We start from the raw sequence: 22,394 nt of genomic DNA, 5'->3' as shown, positions 1-22,394 counted from the left end.
TGTACACCCCTACGCAGGGGTGTGTGCTACATGTGTTAGCTACTGTGAAGAGTTCTGTAGAAAACTAAACCGCTAATCTGCACAAGTAAAATATAGTTTAATAGCTACGTGGGATCGTAACTATGGACACCTTTACAATTTTGTCATGTCCATGTTTACCGATCCTGCTAGGCTAGCTGCTAATATGGGCGTGTACCCACTGCAGGAACCTCCCCTGAACAGCCATTTACAGGAAAATTTAAGGGGCCCAACTGTAGCTGTAGTGTAGCTAATTTAGCCCTAAAAACCTCTTAGTGGGGTTTGGAGGAATGTAATCCGTTGTGCTTCTGTGTCTGCGTAGTTTACAGGAGGGATTGTGTCAGTATTGGATCACCTGCGACCGCCGCACAAGTGCGCCTCTCAAAAATTTCGGGATCGTAGATCAGGGGAGCCACGATGCGGTGATGCTTTTAGCCTTTTAGCCAGGGTGATCTAAACTGGTTTAGCTTAGACAAAACAATAAGGCTGGTTATATATAGGACCCATTCGAACTAAACGACAAAGTTTTCTGACGAGCGATGTCTTGATGCCTGGGCTTTTTGATAACCAAACCCTTCTTTATTAAATCCAAAGCCATTGGCTGTCCCTAATGAACGCCTCCCCACTTCGTTCCTTGGATCCACCGCCATGTACACAAACCAGAAACGCGCCAAATGCCCATTTTTGTTTTGTATTTGAGGGCAAAACTCTGGAACGCCGCACTTCACGGACCTGTAGGAAATCATATTCTACTTTCATGTTTACCTCCTTCCTTCTTTATTATTTTTGCTTTTGGTACCTGAATCTCTTGTACGACATCACGCGGTGACCGAAGCTTGTGCCATCATCCAGGGGTCCCACCCTGCAGCGGAGGCACATCGCCATGGAGACGGCCTAGTGAGAGGAACGGTTCCTGTCCCCGGTATTTGCTGGGAACTCACGCGCCCATTGGTGACCTTTCAAAGTTACCACCATCAAAGTTAAAGATGTTAGCGGGTACACGGAAAACATGAGGGGACGTCAAATAAAAGGGGCGTGGCCACGGGCCATTTTAAACTCAGACTCACAAACAGGTAGAATAGGGGGTGGGGTTTGGACAAATCCCTGGCCCCGCCCATAAATTCCTTACATGGTGTCATTAACTCTACATTCACTTAAGAGTTACAAAAACCTCCAGAGTGATTCCCAACAACCGTCTGAAGACTCCTGGTAAGCTCATAGACAGCAGGTAGATCACAGTGGGAACACAGCCCTGATGCTAACACAGCTGCTCTACATCATCTCTACACACCTATAACTGTTATATATAGGTTCTGAGTCTCTCTCGCTTTGCATGTGCATGTGATCTTGTCTGTGTGTGTGTGTGTGTAGGTGTATGCAACCAACCTTCAAAAGCCTTTATATATAATCAGATTCTGCATTAAACACACACTCATTGTTAGCTAGCTGCAGGAGTACATCTCAGCTGCTTGGAAATAGCAGTAACACAGATGCATTCACACGCTCACACACAGTTCTAGTTCTAGTTCTAGTCAAATGAACGCTCCATCCGTATCTCCATCGTTTGCTCCATGCAGCTAGTTTGACGGGAGCTCGGACGTTTCTGTAACCGTCTGAGCTCCCGTCTGATACCAGAAAGTTCCAAACAAACCCACCAAATCAGCGATATGATTCAGCATCTCGTCCCAGTGAAACCAGTGACACCAGCCTACACACATAACCTGATGTGATGGCTCATGTGAGTTAGCCTGTTAGCTTCGGTGAAACACCTCTACCATGATGGAAACACATCCGTTTAATTATGATTCTAACAGTTTATTTATTTAAAACACTATTAAAGGCACAGGCAGATGAAAGGAATTCAGGTCGAAGTAAAATAATTAATCTGAAATTCTAATTAAAGGTCAGGATTAATTATGTATCAAAACTGACAGAGCGGTTGATTTAATTAGCAACCAGGGAAGAAGAAGAAGAACTCTCAGGTGATACTGACCTTAGTGCTGCTGCAACACAAATTATTCAGATCTGGATGGATAGATACAACTAAATATGGACAAAACAGATAAACTGGAAAACCGTGTGTGTGTGTGTGTGTGTGTGTGTGTGTGTGGTTCATGAGGACCGGATGTTTTTACCCAACAAAAAGGGATTATGTCAATGAGGAACCTCTATTGACAGATGTTTGTGTGTAGGTGTGTATAGGTCTGTGTGTTCCCTACGTTCTCAACATTCCGTCCCAGACTCAACATTTCCTACCTTGTTATTACCCACAAACCACCTGGCCCTCCTTCAGCTGAATACCTGCTTGTGTGTGAGTGTGTGTGATATGTAATCTGCTCTCACACACACTCACACTTGCCATAAATGCTGTAATCTGATGATAAGCTCCTCTCGCTCTCCCAGCCAGACAATAAAAGAAAGCTTCTCTCTCTCTCTCTCTCTCCTCTCTCTTCTCTCTCTCAGTGTTGCTCTATGAGACTCACTCAGTAGGTGTGTGTTGTACTTGCTGGTGTAGTAGTAAACGTCTTCGTAGCCTTCCTGATAATCGTCATCCGCTCGGTACCTCCTCCCTCGCCTCCTCCTGCCCAGCAGGCGCAGCAGTGCCATGAACCGCTCCATCCCACCAGCAACACCAGCACCAGGTCTGAACTGGGCCGGGCCGGGCCGAGCCAGGCTGGGTGAGCTATAGGCTGACAGCAGTAGCAGCGGTCGCTCACAGGGAGCGATATTCCACAGGGAGAGAGAGGGAGATCAGGTTTCCTCCTTGTTTGCTCGCTTCTATTCTCTCTCTCTCTCTCTCTCTCACACACACACACAAACACACAAGCTAACTCTGTGACACACACGTTCACACAGTCACTCACATGCTCTTTGTATTCTTTGAGATATGCAGCCTCTCTCTCTCTCTCTCCCTCTCCTGTTGGTGCATCTAACCCTGCTGAGCCAATCACAGGACTCACGGCTCACTCCCGCTCGCTCGCTCTCTCTCTCTCTCTCTCTCTCTCACACACACACACACACACATCATTCTCACCCTCACACACACCACTCCTTTATCGCAGCACTCTATTGTAAGTGTGTGTGAGTGTGTGTGTGTGTGTGTGTGTGTGTGTGTGAATTGTAAATGTGTAGTTGAAGAGTCAGCAAAGGGAATGAGCGTTCCTCCTTTCATCCTCCCTTCCTTGATCACATTTCCATTTTTTTCATATCCTAGCCTCCTTTTTCACACACTGCCCCTGTAGGGGGGGATGGGAGCTGTTCAGGCGTGTGTGTGTGTGTGCCTCTGTAATTGAACACAGGTGGGGGTGGGGGGGACTAGCCAATGAGGTGAGGATGAGGAGGAGAGTCAGAAAGGTGACATGAGGAGCGAAAGATGAAGGGCTAACCTGTCATCCCTGTGTTGTCAGTCATTTAAAACGCAGGTTAAATTCAGATGGATTGTTATAGTCGTATCGCCCTATAAACCAATGAGACAGCAATTAAGGTCATCGTTTGCATTACCGTATTTTCTGGACTATATGTCGCTCCGGAGTTTAGGTCGCACTAGCCAAAAAATGCATAATAAAGAAGAAAAATAGATATATAAGTCGCACTGGGCTATAAGTCGCATTTTGGGGGAAAATTTATTTGATAAAATCCAAGACCAAGAACATACACTTAATCTTGAAAGGCAATTAGCAATCCATTAGCATGGATTAGCAATAGCATAAGGGTATGCTAACATAACAAATTCAGCCACATGACCCACAACGAACTGAGTACGTGTCTGCTTTGTTAACGTAACATATTAACAGTTATTCAGATAACTATAGCATAAAGAACATCTGAGCAAGTTTACCAAACAATCAAGTCTAACTCCATAGACGAAGCACCGCTTCTTCTTCTGCGTCGCTAAAGGAACTCGTTCCTCAGGTACACACGCCTAGAGCGCCCTCTTGTGGTTGTCACTGTGAAAATAACGAACATGTGAAATTCCGTAATAATGTATTTATTTAAGTCGCTCCGGAGTACAAGTCGCACCCCCTGACAAACTATGGAAAAAAAGTGCGACTTATAGTCTGGAAAATACGGTATGTTATTGGCTAAAACAATAATTTGTCTCCACAACCTGCTGCTGAAGATAAAGATAAAGGTCTGTCAACATCACACTCGGCGTACACCAGGCTACTGCTAGCTGCCTGCTAGCTATGGGTCAAGGCGTTGTTCCGTGTTAGCTAACACGTTGCCATCGGCAACAGGGCTGTAGATTTGATCGTTTGAAGTTAAAGTTCAATGGAAATCATTTTGTGTGGACCTATTTTACACAATGACACATAGCAGAGCAGCTCCTGCAGCCAGATGTGCATTTCAAGCCATAAAATCCAGAAAATAATCTGGCTGTTGAGAGGAAGGGATGTGCCTGTTATAGTCCATCATATGCTGCTCTGTCACTGAGGAAATGGGAAGAAGAAGGTGTCTTTAACCAATAAAAGTCCTTTCTCAAACACATGGTTTGGACTCAATATTTATCATAATAGGTTTTTGTCAGAAAGAGATTTGAAGTTTTTTAAGAGCTTGAACACCAACTTTAAACTGTCTTTGGAGAACAGGAAAGATCATATTCCCTGATCTGACCATCCGTAAGGTCAACCAGAGTGCATCAGTACAGGACAAAGATCCCTTTTACAAAGACAGACCATATTCGTCACTTCTTATAGTACAGAAGCAGAGCAAATCAAGGGGATCATCACTAATAAAATGGGGTATTGTTAAAAATAATGATTTAATCAGATAAGCAATCAGAACCTCCTCTGGTCAGCTTTAGAAGGTGCCCCACACTACAAGATGATTTGGTCCACAGATGACACTAGATGGCCAACAAAGCAACCATTTTATTAACTGTAAAAGTGTCATTGTCATCTGTAGATGTCACGTCCTAAATGTAAAAACCATGACTGAAACAGACTGGCTGAATATAAATATTAATCCTGCAGCTGTAGAATATTTTACCAACTGGATTTTCTGCTGAAAAGGTCGTCGATTAATCGAGTAATTGGACAAAACCTTCTTCAACTCAACCTTTGTGCTTCCTATATTCTTCTTTTCCATTTGCGAGGGTGACATAGACGTGTTCCCCCTCGTTAAAAGTAGTCTGTGGGAAATTCCGTGCTTTGAGCGTCACATTTAAATAAATGATTACCCCAGGCAGAGAAAATTCCTCGATCATTTATTTCTAATTGCGGTAAACAAAATACTCGAGGAATCACCCCTTTAAATATACAAGAGCACATCACAACAGAGAGCCTGCTTCTTTACAGGCCTGTGGGATGGACCACATACCACTTTCTATTAAAAAAAGGAGACAAAGACAGTTAAATAAGGGAGAAACCTTCTGGATCCAGAAGCTGCAGCCTACGAAACCCCCAGGCCTGGGCAAAGAAGTGGATTTTAATGTCTTTTTAGGGGTCTGATGTTTGGTTCACACCCTATCACCTTTACATTGGCCTTGTTTTGTTAACACCACAAGAGCTTTTTTAAGGCTACTTTCTACTGCTAAGGCTACCGCTGCAGTCCAGGAAGCTTTACTGTTGCGTAATTAACTAAAGCATGTCACACAATAATCAATGATCAGTTTCAGCAGCTCATTACGGCATCATTCAATTCAATTATAGCTGCGATGGCGTCGTTAGTCCAACAGGGGGCAGTAGAGGCGGCACAACACTGACGTCAGCTGTTTAAATACATCAAAGCAGAGCAGGGAATCAAACCGGGAGCCACCCATCAGTCATCACAAACACCTGAAGCTCATTAAAGTTGAAAATGAGCATTTCCTCATCACAAATGTTTTAGTAATAATCTAAAACCCCGCGTTCCTCCCACTCACGCGCTTTGATGTCGCCGACTGTTGGCAGGAAGTCCAGGATGTTGGCAGAGGAAATGAGGAAGCATAATCCCCCTCACACACACACTCACACACACAGGGTCTGGATAAAAGAGGTGATTGTTTTTAGTCCCAAAATGAATTAAAGACAACATAAAGCTGCAAACGAGGTTGTGTGTTTAACAGCAGCGCCGCTCTGGTTCCGTTACCCCACCTGCTGTTCTTCTTTACTCTTCTTCTTTGGTGTAAAAAAAACAGTCGCCCCCACAGCTTCAAACAACAGTCATCATCAGTTGAGTTCTGACATCAACTTACCGACTCTGACTGGTCGGTTTGTTCCAGAATCTGCTGACGTGACGACGACAGCTGTCACCATGACATCCAAGGACTCGTTCACAAAAACATGCACGCGCATACGTTTGGACTTCTATCTCTGTGAGGACGCTCATAACCCATAACCCCACCTCAGCCAAACGCTGACCTGAACGTTCAAATCAAGCCTGGACCCACAAACCCAACTTTGAACTTGCACCAAATAGTAAGCCCACAATGGCATTTTCAGTTCTCGGATCAAACAGCTGCCGGCGCTGTTAGCATTTTTAGCCAGCAAGCTAAGCGTCGTGCTCGCCCACCTCCCCCCTCGGCAACCTACCACCAACAATAGATTCCCGGCTTGGTGCAAATGATTTGGCATGAGAATTTCTTTCAGCGCTTCCGTTTTCAGCCTTGGTTTCCACAATTTCAGTTTTCTTAATTTTGTTTTTTGATTATGGCCAAGAGCTTTTATATTGGTGTGCCCTAATACAGTGGGACCTCTACTTACGAAATTAATTGGTTGTTCCGGAAGTTGTTTCGTAACCTGAAAATTACGTAAGTAGAGACGCGTTTTCCATGTAAATGCCCTAATCCGTTCCAAGCCCCCAAAAATTCGGACATAATTTTTTTATAAATCATAAAAATGCATCAAAACATGTAACAAATACATGTTACAATTAGATTACCGCACAATAAATTTAGAAATTCAGTGCAAGGCTTCTCCAGGAACAAAATGAACTTTATTACAGGCTAATCTTACATTAGCCGTCATTACTAGCAACGAACATTAACACTTGTGGTAACACCGCTTCGTTTGTATGGACAAAAAAGCTCTCTTCTTCTTTTTTTCTTTTCTCCATCACTTTCCTGGGGTCCATAGCGAATAAAAGTTAAACGAAGGCGACGCTGGGATACACACAAACTTGTACAGATTGACGTCCCTCCTAGCCAATGGGATGACAGGAAGATGCTAGGCGATAGCCAATGGCAGAGCAGCTACAAGCACGTTTACGTTCGCTAAACTCCGCGAGCAGCAGCGGGAGCGTATTTTTGCCTTTCGTATCCTGAAATTTCTTTCGTAACAAGAGGAAATATTTTCCCGTTGAGACGTGTCGTAACCTGAAAATTCCGCATGTAGAGACGTTCGTAAGTAGAGGTCCCACTGTACCTACTTTGGTCCTCACCGTGTCGCCCGTACAAGAACACACACTTTAAACCCTGACCTCTGACGATGGCACAGGCACGATGACTGACAGCTGGTCTGGGTGTACTCTGGGTTTCCCCTGGACACGTGTAGTCTTAGGACACACACACACACACACACACCAGTTTACTGCTGTTTGTGTTCAGCACCAACATTCCTGTGGGAAACCAAAGAGCCGCTGAAAATGTGTGTGCGTGACATTGAGTGACGGAGAAAGAACAGGTGAAATGATGTCCCCTTATGTTTCACAGATCTGTGTGTTGGTGTGTCGCATGTGGTGAAAATGCAGAGCTAACTTTGGTTCCGTTTTGGCTAAAGGAATGCTTAAAAATGGAGACTAGAGCCACCGCATCCGTTGTTGTGTAAACGCAGGTAAGACCTCCAGAACACACCCGAGCATGATTCATATTAGCCAGGCAGATGGTTGAGTCACATTCACAGGGAAAAACAGAGCGAGAGGCTGCTAAAAATGACACCTATAGCTTAATTTGCATATCAAGCCTCTGCAGCTCTGCAATGCGATTGGACGCCTCCACAGTGAGTGTGTATGTCTGCGCGCGTGTATGTTTATAATCTAATTCTCCACGCTGCTCTCTCTCTCTCACACACACACACACACACACACACAGAGTTCATCCGCTCACCCCCTCTGCTGGTTATTCTACAGAACTGTTGCTTTTCAGAGAAAATCAGCTGCATTCAGACTCTGAAAGGAATTAAACTCATTCACTTCCGATGGAAAATTACCCATAATTCAGAGGGTCAGTGATGTAGACGGCAGTGATTGATAAAGACCAAAGCTGACAGACGGACAGACACACCAACTGGACAAAAGACAGAGTTCTTAATGGATTGTTGAGTGACTGACCTTGATTTCTAATGGACGCACACACATACACAGACACACACACACAAGGGCCACTCATTCCCTGAGGGTTCAACTCATACTGAACAGGACAAATTTATCCAGGGAACGTTTCCACTTATCTCGTGTTGACATGAAAAATCTCTTGGTCACAGTAAAAAATGTCCCTCAATATAGAATTAGACACATCCACTTTTTCAGTAATTTGTTTATTTTACAGTAATATCAGAGGGTCTGCCTTCATAGCTGTTGTTATGTTTAAACTCAACCCAGAAACTTCCAGGCTTGTGAGGACATCGACTCCATTAAAAACTCTCAGATTCATGATGACATCACAGTGATGATGATGGACAACTCTCCACTGCCGCCTCATCACTAGTAACGACCGCTTCACTCCTTAAGTCTCCTCAGCCTCACACACAGTTATCTTAAGAATGCAGCTGGTACACATGCGCGGGCGCACACACAAGCACGCACACACACACACGTCCATGCTGTTTAAAGGCCAGAGTGGATATAACAGACGAGCCAACTCTGCAGGTTTCAGTGTCAGACCAACTGTGACACACACTGAACCATAATGAGCGTGTGTGTGTGTGTGTGTGTGTGTGTGTGTGTGTGTGTGTGTGTGTGTGTGTGTGTGTGTGTGTCTGTGTGTGAGACCATGCTGGGTTTATCCAAGGAGAAAATGAGTATATATGTATGATGCCAGCAGCTTGGCGGTCCACCTGGACACTGCCCAGAGCCCATGTGTGTGCATGTATGCGTGTGTGTGTATGTGTGTGTGTGTGTGTGTCAGATGAAGGGCAGTAAGTCTGTTTTCTGTGGAAAACTTCACCCCTTGATCTGACAGCGTGGTCACATGACATGTGAACACCCAGATATCAGTGTTATGAAATTTGACAATTTGTCACTTCGTACTCTAGGTGGGGTAGACAGACCCACACAACACTGTGCTGTTCTACCTCAAACACACAGATGCACGCGCGCACCCACACTAACACAGTCAGCAGTTTGTAGGTTTGTTCCACAGTCACGGTGAGAGAGAAAAAGAAAAGATAAAACATTAAGCTGGATGCACAGAAACACACACATGCACACGCAAAGACACACTCACACACACAGTGTCCTTTAAGAGGTGCTGATGTCAGAACTCTGTTCATTTTTGTCCTCAGGATTACTGAACCAAACCTGAGTGTGTGTGTGTGTGTGTGTGTGTGTGTGTGTTCGCGTATGCGCGTGTCAGCAGAAAAGCAAGTAATTTGTGACTGTGTGTGTGTGTGTTTGAGCCTTTTTCCCCTGCATCTGAAGTCAGGAAGCTGAAAACGGAGGGATGATGTCATTCCGTAAGAAACACACATACACACACGATCACAAACTAAGAATAGCGCACTTGTGTGTCATCAGTTATGAAGATGATTCTACAGCACCACTAACGTGCCCCGTCTCCTTCATCAGGTAAATCTGATGTGATGGACAACGTGACGCGTTCGGGTGGCGGTCTGAAAGGTGCGAACACGCAGGATTAACCAAAGCAGTTTTTACACTTTCCGCTGTGGTCTGTGCTAAACTAGCACAGACCGTTAGCAAAATCCTTGTTTCATAAAATAGCTCAAAGGTTAGATTTTTTTTAATCGAACATTAGAGTTAGACTAGTGTGAAGCACAATATGTGGCTTGGGTTAGCACAGCTGTGGTTATTGGATTGTGTTATTTACACAAGCTATTTGTCCTGCTCTGCTACCGTTTGCCCATTTCTCCTTAGCGTCGTTGCCATTGTTATTTTCCCAGCATGCCGCTGTCAAACATGCAATTTAGCCAGAGGCTGCACACCTGAGGACGTGAATGTATCCACACCTGCGGGGGACAGAATTCTGCTCAATGCAACAGTTACACAACAATACTGACGGACTGTAAAGTACAGCCCAATTCACTTGAATACACATGACATGTTTTTAAAGTCACGACATCTTTAAGTGATATATAATAAGCAGGTGCCTACACACATAGAAGCATATAAAACACTTGTTAAATCATCACAGAGTTGGAATAAAAACACTGGGGTTGCTGCAATATGATGCTACGAATGCCAGACAGTATCAACAAGCAGGTCGATACACAAGTGTTTTGACCCTCCAGCATCATAAACGGGGGTCACAGAGAAAACACCGAGGACGGAACGATGCTGGTCACACGCACGCACGCACGCACACTCCCGCAGATCCTTGCGTGCACCGCACCTGCCTTAATTCCCCTCCCGGTTCGCTTTCTCTGCCAGCAGCCACTAACTCGGTAACGGTGAATTCTCAGTGACATGAAATCATCTTAACGTCATCTGTAACCTCACCTTTTACGTCACACTCACACACGCGCGCGCTCACACACACACACGAAGAGAGAGGGGGGGAGAGAGAGAGTATCAGTTACCAACTTTCAATAATTTTTACAGTCTCTGTCTGCACGAGCTCTGCCGGCGGCGCCAAACCACGCTGCGCGAGATTGCGTCGGCGATAATTAGCTAGTACGCGCACACGCACGCAGAGTATATACACATGACCGCAGACACAGGTATAGTAACACACGGACGCACTCGTGCCCGGTCCGTATGAACCAGAGCGGGTCGGTCCGGTCCGGTCTTACCTCCCTCCTGGTCCGGTTGGAGACAGGCCGGGATGTTTTTCTTCCAGCCGGGCATGATGCACCTCAGGGCGGATAGGGAGTCCAGGGCGGCCCACTAGCAGACACACACCAGCAGCAGCGGGAGGAGCAGCGGCGACAGCAACATGGCTAGTTAGCTTTAGCTTAAGCCGTTACGCTAACAGGACCCACCTCCCCCTCCACTCAGAGCCTACCTCTCTCTACCGCTCGCTCTCTCCTTCAACCTCACACACGTATCTCTCTCGCGCTCCCTCTCTCGCCCGTCTTTTCTAGGTCTCTCGACCCCCTCCCCCTTTCGTAATTCTACCCCTCCAGGGTCTCCATCTCTGGGGCGTGTGTGAGAGGGAGTGACGTGATCACCGTGAAGAACCCGCGGTGAACATCTAGAAGCCGTGGGTTCCGTGGATTCCTCAGATTATGACCGTTTCCTTCCTGTTAGCGGTTAGTTAGCCACCGAGGGCACGCGCCTCGCGCCTTCCTCCATTCATTCATACGGGCAGTCAGCGCGAGGACGCCGCTGATCGATAACCCTCCCACTCCTGACTGATCGATCACTCTGATAGTCAGCAGGTTTGTGTGGTGCAGAGTGTTAAAAGATAAGAACACCCTTTAAAAAAAAACATGTTCCCGTTTGATGTTTATGGTTTAACACAAAGATCAGTTACAGCTGCTGCAGGGGTGGTCACGATTGTGTGTGTGTGTGTGTGTGTGTACTAATAACACTCATTTCATAATGGGTGAAAAATTATACTAAATATTCATTGGGGAACTTGTTTCAATTAAACTGCCGAATGCTGACTCACGTAGCTCATCGGGCCTTTTTGGGGTGGTGGGTGGATGGGGGGACTCTTGTTAAGGTGTTCCCATGGATGTTAGCATGAGGCCATGCTAGAAGTTTGCGAGTTAGCTATGTAATAATGTTAGTGGGCGGGGCTTAAACGATTAAGCTACTAATATAAACACCATCTGATTCAGATCGACTGATTTTTTGGGACTTCGATCCAAACTCAGCAGTGAAAATGTTAAAAACTCTTGTGAGATCAGATGATCTGTCTGTTTCCTCAGCACTAGAATCATTAAACATGCTGAGTTGACCTGCAGGTATCTGAGGGGTTCCTGTTCCAACTCGCCTCAGGAATTCAGACAGTGGTTCCCAATCCCTCTGGATTAAAGGAGGATTCCACCAAACTCTGTTTTTAATTCCACATCATCTGGATGTGTGTTCAGCCTCTTTGAAGTGTGATTTAGGACCAACAGAGAAGAGGAACCATCAGCGAAGCACAACAGGCCTATAGGAATTCTTGAGAGAGAGAGAGAACCAGTTCTGTGGTTTTCATAAACCCCAGAGAACACAATTATCGACGAACCTGTTGTACCTCTGTAGGTTCTAAAAACCATAAAAGGTTAAGTTGTAGAACCATTTGTGGAAAACTATTGTGTTAAAACAGTTATTTTTAGAATTATCGGCGTGGGTTCTAAAGAACCTTCACAGATGCTGGTTCTCCTGTGAGAAAGAGCTGAAGAACCCAGCATGGTTCCATCTTCAGCACTCTGACTTCCCACCACTGGAGAATGAAGTAAGACACATCACATGTCGAGCGGCCATCTTTGATCCCCCCAGGGGGGCTGAAGAAAGATGGAGGAGAAGATGCAGCGAAGTGGAAGAATGAGAATCTGCAGGCAAGGAGACAAAAAGCAAAGACTGACCTCAATGGGGGGGTCTCTTTAAGTCTTAATTCTAAAATCTAAATTATGACGGGTATTTTCTGATGTCGCAATTCAGTTTAACTTAGGTACAGTTTAAGGAACTTGATACTTTACGTGACAGACGTCGCCAAAACTCAATTTTACCGGGATTAATAGAACTATGCAGCGTGGCTCCGACGGCAGCTGATTGGTCCTCTTCCTCATATTGACGTGATTTATTGACTTATTTATTTTGGGGCGCTTCTAACTCCCACTTCCCCAAATTAAGCGTTGTTCGAACGTGTGACAGCTCATTGGTCACGTGATTGATGATTGAATTAGGTTATCCCAGTACTGTAAAGTACAGATACAGTAAAAGTCCAGTTTCAACTCCCGTATCGATCCATCATTCGGACATTCTAATGAGCTTTGATTTTACATTTAAATTCACAGTCATTTTCATCTCCGCCGAACCGTCAGTGTGAGCTTCATCCTCCTCATCCTCGTCACAATCATAATCAGGCGCATTTCCTGGAGACGCCAGCAGCTGCAGCCTCGCACTGACACACGCACACGCACCGGTCTCGGCGCGCACATGCCAGCAACGTCATGTGTGAGCAGAAGAAAAGAGAGGAAAAAGACCGCCTGGGGGGTTGAAAACATCCCACTCGACTGATCCGCGGCGCATTCACCAACACCCACAGCTCCCCATTTCTAAACACACAGCTGGAGCTGACAGGAAACCAGAAGTGGCGCCCAGAGGTTTTCAGGTGAAGCGCAGAGGATCAAAATTATACATATCAAGTGTGAAAAACTACTTTAACCCAATTCTTCAACATTGAGGAATCACTAAAAACCCTTTACAGTGAAATCATTTATTTTCATGGCTCAGTAAATACATAAATATGACTCAATCATTTATTCTCTGCATGCGGGAGCAACAAATAGTGACTTCCCATCAATTAGTTAATTAATGTCATAAATACTTAAAATAATTTATTTATAATTAACACAAATCCACGTGTTTAATCATGAATCACTTCTGTTCAACAGTTTAATGAAGTATTCACGCATATGGGGAGAATTATTTCAGGGGGAAAAAGGAGAATTGTGAAGAAACTTGCTGATAGTTTGACCTTCGACCCCGCCGCGTCAGTCCGGGAAACCCCGCCCCTCTGCAGAGAGAACGGGAGCTCCATTCAAACAAACCAAACTCGGCGCCCCGGGAGGCGACAGTCGCTGTGCAGACAGAGAGAAGGCGACAGCATCGCGAAGGAAAGAGACGCCATCAACCCCGAAACTCTGAGCCACAGGACACTCACAGGGACACAGACAGACACACAGCCGGAACCTCACACAAGCTGAACGCAGTCTGCTAGCAGGAGGCTAACAGCTACAGCTAATAGTACCAACATGGCGAGCGCCTCGTACCACATCTCCAATCTGCTGGAGAAAATGACTTCCAGCGACAAGGATTTCAGGTAAACCGCGTTCACGATTAGCCGACTCACCGTACGGCTCACGATGCCAGTCCCAACGTTTTTGCCCGCAGCGTTAAAGCTGTAGCCGGGCAGTAATCGTTGTGTGTCAGGCCGCAGGCTGTCGTGCTAAAAGCTAAGCGGCCACCTGTCTGATCATCGTTGTCCAGACTATCGACTATTTGCATCTGGGCTCAGTCAAACAGCTTTAACGCCTATTCGGCAATGTATATTTCAAGATAACCCGCCGACCCTCACACTATTCTGCTGAATTCAAGCACTGAAGAGTTAGCCCCATGCTAACAGGGTATCCAAGAGTAACTTCTATCATGCTGCAAGCTAGCGTGATATAGCGTGTGTGATGGTGCGAGTGTGAATACTGGCTTTGGACTAAAATGCGAAGTTACCAGACGTGCATACGGATCCTGGGTTGCGTTAGGACTTAGGATGTAATTAGTTGCTATGGTTTTGCAGCATTAGTCTGTGAGTTCTCTAGCTAGCATGTTTGGGGGTGTGGTAGCATCAGCGAGGCTAACGGCATGTAAACAGACTAGATTCTCCAACCGTCACTGATGTAGGAGGCATCACTTCGAAGTGTTTAAAATAAAGGATTCTAATAGTAGCACACTCCAATCCATACAATAATCCCGAGGTTTACGCCTTGTGTTGATAATTCTTTAGGAAGTAGTGTTATGTTTGTTGTTTAATCTCGCCTACCTCTGTATCCCCCTTTTTAATTAAAGGGTTTGGATTTTTTTGATTTAGTGAAACACAGAAAATAGTTCCCATTGGAAAGTTTGAGTTTGTCTAGACAACTTCAACACAGACATGATAAAATCCCCCGAACGTAACAGTTTAGTAAAGAGTATTTTCAAAACTAACATGAAATTTTCGTTCAACATCAGCATAAAACATGTCATTTCTGTGGCGTGTCACCAAGCTGATGCAGCACAGTTTTGGATTGGAAATGGAACACATTTTTAGTTTTTGGGTTTATTTTATTCAGTTTAATTTTGTGATAGACGGCCTGAGTTGCTTAGTCTGTGGAAATATTCCATGGGTAATATTTTTAGTTGTCGGAAGTGTTTTTTTAATTTAAAAGGAATGAAATTAAGTTTAAATTTCAAAATGAGAACATTTTTAGGAAAGAAATTTAGAACCATCAGACGCTCGCTCTGTTCATCCAAACGTCAGAGAGGCCCTTAACCTGAAGTTGTCATGTGACCAGTGTGATCTGTCTGCAGATTTATGGCCACCAATGACCTGATGACAGAGCTGCAGAAAGATTCCATCAAACTGGACGATGACAGCGAGCGGAAGGTGGGTGGGGCCATCGGTTTGGGGTGGGACCAGCTCAGCCTTTGAGAGCTGATTTCTGACATTTTGATTGACAGGTGGTGAGAATGATTCTCAAATTGCTGGAAGACAAAAACGGAGAAGTTCAGAATCTCGCTGTCAAATGGTAAATGGCGCTTCTGCGGGTTCGTTTACACCGTGACTGGCTGCGCTCGTAACCGCGTTTGTTTTGCTCAGTCTGGGGCCCCTGGTCAGTAAGGTGAAGGAGTACCAGGTGGAGACCATCGTGGATACGCTGTGCACCAACATGCTGTCGGACAAGGAACAGCTCAGAGACATCTCATCAATCGGACTGAAAACTGTGATCGGCGAGCTGCCGCCCGCCTCCAGCGGTGAGAAGATCGATGCTCTATAAGTACTGTGATAATGTGAAGTACTTCTTCTTTAACTTTACCGTGGACGTCTCTGTTCTTGCAGGCTCAGCTTTAGCCGCCAGCGTTTGTAAGAAGATAACGGGTCGTCTCACCAGCGCCATAGCCAAACAGGAAGACGTGTCGGTCCAGCTGGAAGCGCTGGACATCATGGCCGACATGCTCTGCAGGTACGTTAGCTTGGCTGTGGCTAATGCTAAGCTACAGAGTGTTTGCTGAGTGCTGTTGTTGGCTCTCCTGCAGACAGGGAGGTCTGCTGGTCAACTTTCACCCCTCCATCCTCAGCTGTCTGCTCCCTCAGCTCACCTCCCCCAGACTGGCTGTCAGAAAGGTACCGCCCACTTTTCCGACTCGGCAGCCTTCCATCCTGTCCCGTGTTGTCCTGACGACTGTTTTCTTGTGGCCGTGCACCCCCTCAGAGGACCATCATGGCTCTTGGACATTTGGTCATGTCCTGCGGGAACCTTGTCTTCATCGATCTGATCGAGCATCTCCTGACCGAGCTGGGGAGGAACGACAACATGTCCACCACCAGGACGTACATCCAGTGCACGGCGGCCATCAGCAGACAGGCGGGACACCGCATCGGTGAGGCGCTCGCTGCTTCTCCGTGTTGCTTCAGTTGGCGTTGTCATCCTGAAGCTCTTGTTTGTAGGTGAGTATCTGGAGAAGATCATCCCTCTGGTGGTGAAGTTCTGCAACGTTGACGACGACGAGCTACGGGAGTACTGCATCCAGGCCTTCGAGTCCTTCGTCAGGAGGTAACAGGAGCACTAATGCTGCACCAGGCCTGCAGAGACCTTGTTCTACAGTCTGTGTCTGCTCACAGGTGTCCCAAAGAAGTCTACCCCCACGTCCCCACCGTCATCTCCATCTGTCTGCGCTACCTGACCTATGACCCCAACTACAACTTTGATGATGAAGATGAGGACGACAACGCCATGGATGCTGAACAAAACGATGAAGACTACCAAGGTTAGAAAACAGGACCGGACTTGCCTCTCCTCCAGGGGGAGGTGTGGAAGCTAACATGCGCCTCCGTCTCCGCAGGAAGTGATGACGAGTACAGTGACGACGACGACATGAGCTGGAAAGTTCGGCGAGCGGCGGCCAAGTGTTTGGACGCCGTCGTTTCCACTCGCCACGAGATGCTGCCAGAGTTTTATCGCTCCGTCTCTCCCGCACTTGTCTGTCGCTTCAAGGTATCGACGATCTGTGGCGACGTCCCCGCCGCCTCCATTGCTCATCACGCCAACTGATCCTCTTTCTCTCCCTTGTTTCCTGCGTGTGAGCAGGAGCGCGAGGAGAACGTGAAAGCAGATGTTTTCCACGCTTACCTCTCGCTGCTCAAACAGACAAGACCGGCTCAAAGCTGGTTGGCTGATCCAGATGCAATGGAGCAGGGAGAGACCCCGCTAACCATGCTGCAGAGCCAGGTAACTCTTCTGCTAGGGCAAATAAGCTATCTATCAGAATCATTTGTATTGTATTTTTTTGCTTTGAAACATTTTCAGGGACCTCTGGTTCGTTTGAGTGCAGTTCCGATTTTTTCCTACAGGTGGCGGCGTGACGCCTTTAATTGGACCAGAAAACGTTAACTTCCTGCAGTAACCACAGGAAGCAGTTGAGGCGCTCTCTCTCTCTCTCTCTCTCTCTCAGTAAGCTATTGTCTCTCGCTCTCTGCAGGTCCCCATCATCGTGAAAGCTCTTCACAAGCAGCTAAAGGAGAAAAGTGTGAAAACCCGTCAGTGTTGTTTCAACATGTTGACTGAGCTGGTCAACGTGCTGCCAGGAGCCCTGACACAGCACATCCCTGTCCTCATACCAGGTGATGTTACATCTGAACTCCCCCGATTGTCCTCCAGTGTTGGGGGGGGCGGGGTGTTGAAGTACGATTGACAAAACCTTTTTCTTCAGGCATCATCTTCTCCTTGAATGATAAATCCAGCAGCTCCAACCTGAAAATTGATGCCCTGGCATGCCTTCACATCATCATGGTCACGCATCCTGCCCACGCCTTCCACGCTCATGTCCCCGCTCTTGTCCCGCCCGTGGTGGCCTGCGTGGGAGACCCCTTCTACAAGATCACCTCAGAGGCCCTGCTCGTCACGCAGCAGCTCGTAAAGGTGGGCGTCTGGTCCGGTCCTTGTAGAACTGATGATGTCACCCTCCGTCTACTTTATTTTCTACCTGACCTCTCGCAGGTGATCCGTCCTCTGGACAGCCAATCAGAAAGCTCTGACAGCTTCGACCCCTCCCCCTACATCAGCGATCTGTTCTCCTGCACAATCAAACGGCTCAAGGCTGCAGACATTGACCAGGAAGTCAAAGAGCGCGCCATTTCCTGCATGGGCCAGATCATTTGCAACCTAGGTGACCGCCACCTGTCAGTCAAAGTGGTATGGCGTCAGCTGCGATGCAACTTCCTGTCCGACCATCCTGCATTTTTTTTTCCTGTGCAGGTGACCGTCTGCCAGCAGAACTTCCTGGAACGTTGTTGATTTTCTTGGAACGCCTGAAGAACGAGATCACCAGGTTGACAACGGTGAAAGGTAAGCCCCGCCCTCCCAGAACCGTTAGGATCAAAGGATATTGATTGGATTCATGAGAGTTTCGCTGACTCGGCAGCTCTGACACTGATCGCTGGATCACCGCTGAAGATTGACCTTAGGCCAGTTCTTCCGGATGCTGTTCCCATCCTCGCCTCCTTCCTACGTAAGAACCAGCGGGCGCTGAAGCTCTGCACATTGGCTGCTCTGGACATCCTGCTCAGGAACTACAGGTACACCCCCACCTTTGATCCTGCCACCTTCGCCTGGCTTCCCCTCGAGCGCTAAACGCTGTCCCTGCGCTCCCCAGCACCGCGGTGACTCCCGTCATGGTGGACGCGGTGCTCGCCGAACTGCCGCCGCTCATCTCCGAGAGCGACATGCACGTGTCGCAGATGGCGCTGAGCTTCCTGTCCACGCTGGCGGTGACTCACCCGGCCTCTCTGGGTCAGCTGAGCAGCGGCAACATCCTGCAGCAGCTGATCAGTCTGGTCCGATCCCCGCTGCTGCAGGGCGGGGCGCTTTCCGCCATGCTGGATTTCTATCAGGTACAACAGCGACGCCATCGTGGTTTGGCGAGCGGTCAGAATTTCAATCAAACCATAACTGTCCCGCATGTGCTTCTGTTCAGGCTTTAGTTGCCACAGACACGCCTGGTCTGGGCTACATGGACCTGCTGAGGATGCTGACAGGTCCGGTTTACTCTCAGAGCACAGCTCTTCCTCACAAACAGGCCTATTGCTCCATTGCCAAATGTGTCGCAGCACTAACGCGGGCCTGTCCCGCCGAGGGGCCCGCCGTCGTGGGGCAGTTCATCCAGGTGACCTACCTGCGCACATCAGGGTTGACGTGTCTCCGATCAGGGTGGCGCTAAACTGCTTCCTCTCTGACAGGATGTGAAGAACAGCCGCTCCACAGACTCCATCAGGCTCCTCGCCCTGCTCTCGTTGGGTGAGGTGGGACACCACGTGGACCTCAGCAGCCAGCCGGAGCTGAAGACGGTTATTCTGGACGCTTTCTCGTCCTCCAGTGAAGAGGTAAGACGCACCAGGCTAGTTAATCCAAAAGTGTTTATTTCAGAAATGATCTATCTTGGGATTTACCTCTGCTGGTGTGTTCCTCAGGTGAAGTCGGCGGCGTCCTACGCCCTGGGCAGCATCGCTGTGGGGAACCTCCCCGAGTATCTGCCTTTCGTCCTGCAGGAGATCACGTCGTCCAAGAGGCAGTACCTGCTGCTGCACTCGCTCAAGGAGATCATCAGCTCGGCATCGGTGTCGGGGCTCAAACCTTACGTGGAGCTGGTCTGGTCCCTCCTGCTCAAACACAGCGAGTGTCAGGAGGAGGGAACCCGGAACGTGGTGGCCGAGTGTCTGGGTAAACTGACGCTGATTGACCCTGAAACCCTCCTGCCACGCCTCAAAGGCTATCTGCAGTCAGGTAATCAATACTGAAGCCGATCGCATGGCGATCAGGAGGAACGCCTCGCCTCTGCCCCCCCCCCCCCCTCAATAATCACATTTCCTGTTTGTTTATAGAGCTGTGTTGTGATTGTGGTGATTTATTGATTGGTGGTTTATTTTTAACCTGCCCCAGGTTCATCGTATGCCCGCAGCTCCGTGGTGACGGCGGTGAAGTTCACCATCTCGGACCAGCCTCAGCCCATTGACCCCCTGCTGAAGAACTGCATAGGTAATAAGAGATCGCACTGATTCCTGATCCCCAGTGATCACTCATTGATCCCCAGTGATCACTCATTGATCCTTCATGTTACCACACAAAGATCAGAGGTGGACTTGAGCCTTTTCCTTTTCTCAGGGGATTTCTTAAAGACATTAGCAGACCCCGACCTGAACGTGCGGCGCGTTGCCTTGGTAACGTTCAACTCGGCCGCCCACAACAAGCCCAGTCTGATCCGGGAGCTGCTGGACTCAGTCCTCCCTCAGCTGTACAACGAGACCAAAGTGAGGAAGGAGCTGATCCGAGAGGTGAGCGTCGACACCAGATGCGTGCTTTCATCTCCCAGTACACCAGCAGACACCTTACTGTGTGTGTGTGTGTGTGTGTGTGTGTGTGTGTGTGTGTGCGTGTGTGTGTGTGTTGTGTGTGTGTGTGTTCACAGGTGGAGATGGGCCCGTTCAAGCACACTGTTGATGATGGTTTGGACCTGAGGAAGGCTGCCTTCGAGTGCATGTACACTTTGCTGGACAGCTGCCTGGACCGGATCGATATCTTCACTTTCCTGAACCACGTGGAGGACGGTCTGAAGGACCATTATGACATCAAGGTCCAAACACACACCTGAACACACACTTCAGAGGGCAACGCTCACAGTTCCGGCTGTGACTCTGCTATTTTTTTGATTTTTTTTTTGCAGATGTTGACGTTCCTCATGCTGGCCAGGCTGTCCTCTCTGTGTCCCAGTGCGGTTCTGCAGAGGCTGGACAGGCTGGTGGAGCCGCTAAGGGCCACCTGCACCACCAAGGTAGGGCCTCACTGACTGAGACTCTTCCTAAAGAACCTTCGTTGCATTTTCCAGAGCAGTGATCCATCTTCCGACTCTGCAGGTGAAGGCCAACTCGGTAAAGCAGGAGTTTGAGAAGCAGGATGAGCTGAAACGGTCGGCCATGCGGGCTGTGGTGGCCCTGTTGACCATCCCCGAGGCAGAGAAGTCGCCGCTCATGTCGGAGTTTCAGTCGCAGATCTCAGCCAATCAGGAGCTGGCGGCTATCTTTGACTCCATCCAGAGAGACTCCAGCTCCGCCAACATGGAATCCATGGACACCAGTTAAAGAGGCGGTTCGCCCTCGTCCCCGATACACCACAGCACCACCCCTGCTGCTGGTGCGTTAAACCCTGCAGCACGGATCCATGACAACAGCAAACACACACACACACATGCACACACACACAGGTTAACGCACCGTCTCCTAGTGATGGAAGAAGACTTGACGTTCAAACGTGGACTGAAACAAAGAAAAATCCAGAAAAATGAGTTGCATTTGAGGCTTGGAAGCTCCTCCCACCTCCTGTTTATTTTTTCAGTGAGGTCATATGATTGGCTGATCTCCATACATCAACATTCTTTTTTTCTCAGAAGGTTCCACAGGTACTGTTCTTGAACCTGATTGGCCGCTGCAGAGTGACTGATGGTTGTTAAAACTGACCAATGGAGTGAAACAGTCTTTCCTGCCTGAGGATGTGCTGACCAATGGGAGGAGGGCTCGCTTTTTTTTTTTCTTTTTAATTAATGATATAGTGAATGAGGAGAGACGGGCGGGGTTTACTGTACAGCTTCTTTGTTTCCCATGATTCAATAGACCTGCCCTCCTCCTGCCACAGGAGAGAGAGAAAGAGGGGAGATTATTGGATCAGGACTGAGCGGACCGAGTCATATCAACTAGGGTGTTTCCATGGTAACACCTGTGCGTTCTCATCGGGGTCAGACTTGGTTCGGTCTAGTCAGGGGAATCCACTGTTGTCTGTCGCCCAAGAAAAATAAAACTATCCATTTCTGCCTGCCGTCATGTTCTGTCTTCTTCATTTTGTTGTTCTTCGTCGTCAGTACAACCGTCCTGTTTGCAGGAATCCTGTAGGGGAATTTCAAACAAATTTAGTTTTTTTTATTACAGTGTAATACAAAATTTCTCATGATTTTTGCCAACTTCTATTTTATATTTGGCAGTAATTCTTTCATTGATGTGACATTGAACTGATTTGCTGATTTCACTACAGTGGGAGGAGCCTCTGGTTTCAGTGGGCGGGGTTTATAAGAATTGCTGAACTTGCATCCAAGACTGCAGTAACTTTATAAACACTGCCCATGTTTTAAATTGTTTTTGCTTGTTAAATCTATAAAATGTATTTATCAAGCGTCGCAGCATTGGTTTAATCTGCCCATATTCAGGATTCCGATCACATCACCTGTTCCTTTTCACACAGGTAAGGCTAACTTCCTGTTCACTGAGCCCTTCTTTTATTGGCTGTTCATGGCAAACAGAACAAACGCAGTTAATGATGTTCAGTCCTTTGGTTGCC

General features: G+C 47.5%; 2 protein-coding genes across 6 annotated transcripts in view; one reads left to right on the top strand and one right to left on the bottom strand.

Moving 5' to 3' along the window:
- grip1 (glutamate receptor interacting protein 1) overlaps positions 1–11,365 on the bottom strand; it is a 28,841-nt gene extending 17,476 nt beyond the window's left edge. Inside the window, exon 1 of one of the 5 annotated variants that reach the window (XM_057022841.1) lies at positions 10,902–11,365. In XM_057022841.1, coding sequence (XP_056878821.1) covers positions 10,902–10,956 — 55 coding nt within the window. In that variant the 5' untranslated portion in view covers positions 10,957–11,365. Of the gene's footprint in view, positions 1–2,501; positions 2,930–10,901 lie in introns of those variants that run through there. The other 4 variants (XM_057022837.1, XM_057022838.1, XM_057022839.1 and 1 more) reach the window with 4 other exon arrangements.
- Positions 11,366–13,765: 2,400 nt separating this feature from the next.
- cand1 (cullin-associated and neddylation-dissociated 1) lies at positions 13,766–21,883 on the top strand. The gene is made up of 25 exons (XM_057022836.1): positions 13,766–14,086; positions 15,328–15,403; positions 15,478–15,545; positions 15,617–15,771; positions 15,857–15,980; positions 16,054–16,141; positions 16,230–16,398; positions 16,466–16,571; positions 16,640–16,785; positions 16,861–17,012; positions 17,106–17,246; positions 17,497–17,638; positions 17,728–17,936; positions 18,015–18,183; positions 18,273–18,362; positions 18,439–18,592; positions 18,670–18,907; positions 18,991–19,179; positions 19,253–19,396; positions 19,484–19,796; positions 19,953–20,048; positions 20,175–20,344; positions 20,479–20,643; positions 20,734–20,841; positions 20,924–21,883. The coding sequence occupies exons 1-25, from the start codon at positions 14,019–14,021 to the stop codon at positions 21,146–21,148; spliced, it is 3,705 nt and encodes a 1,234-aa protein (XP_056878816.1). The 5' UTR covers positions 13,766–14,018; the 3' UTR covers positions 21,149–21,883.
- Positions 21,884–22,394: the final 511 nt, after the last annotated feature.

This window comes from Takifugu flavidus, chromosome 22 (assembly GCF_003711565.1).
Source record: "Takifugu flavidus isolate HTHZ2018 chromosome 22, ASM371156v2, whole genome shotgun sequence".
NCBI classification, from domain to species: Eukaryota; Metazoa; Chordata; class Actinopteri; order Tetraodontiformes; family Tetraodontidae; genus Takifugu; species Takifugu flavidus.
This window is presented reverse-complemented; position numbering and strand designations above follow the sequence as displayed.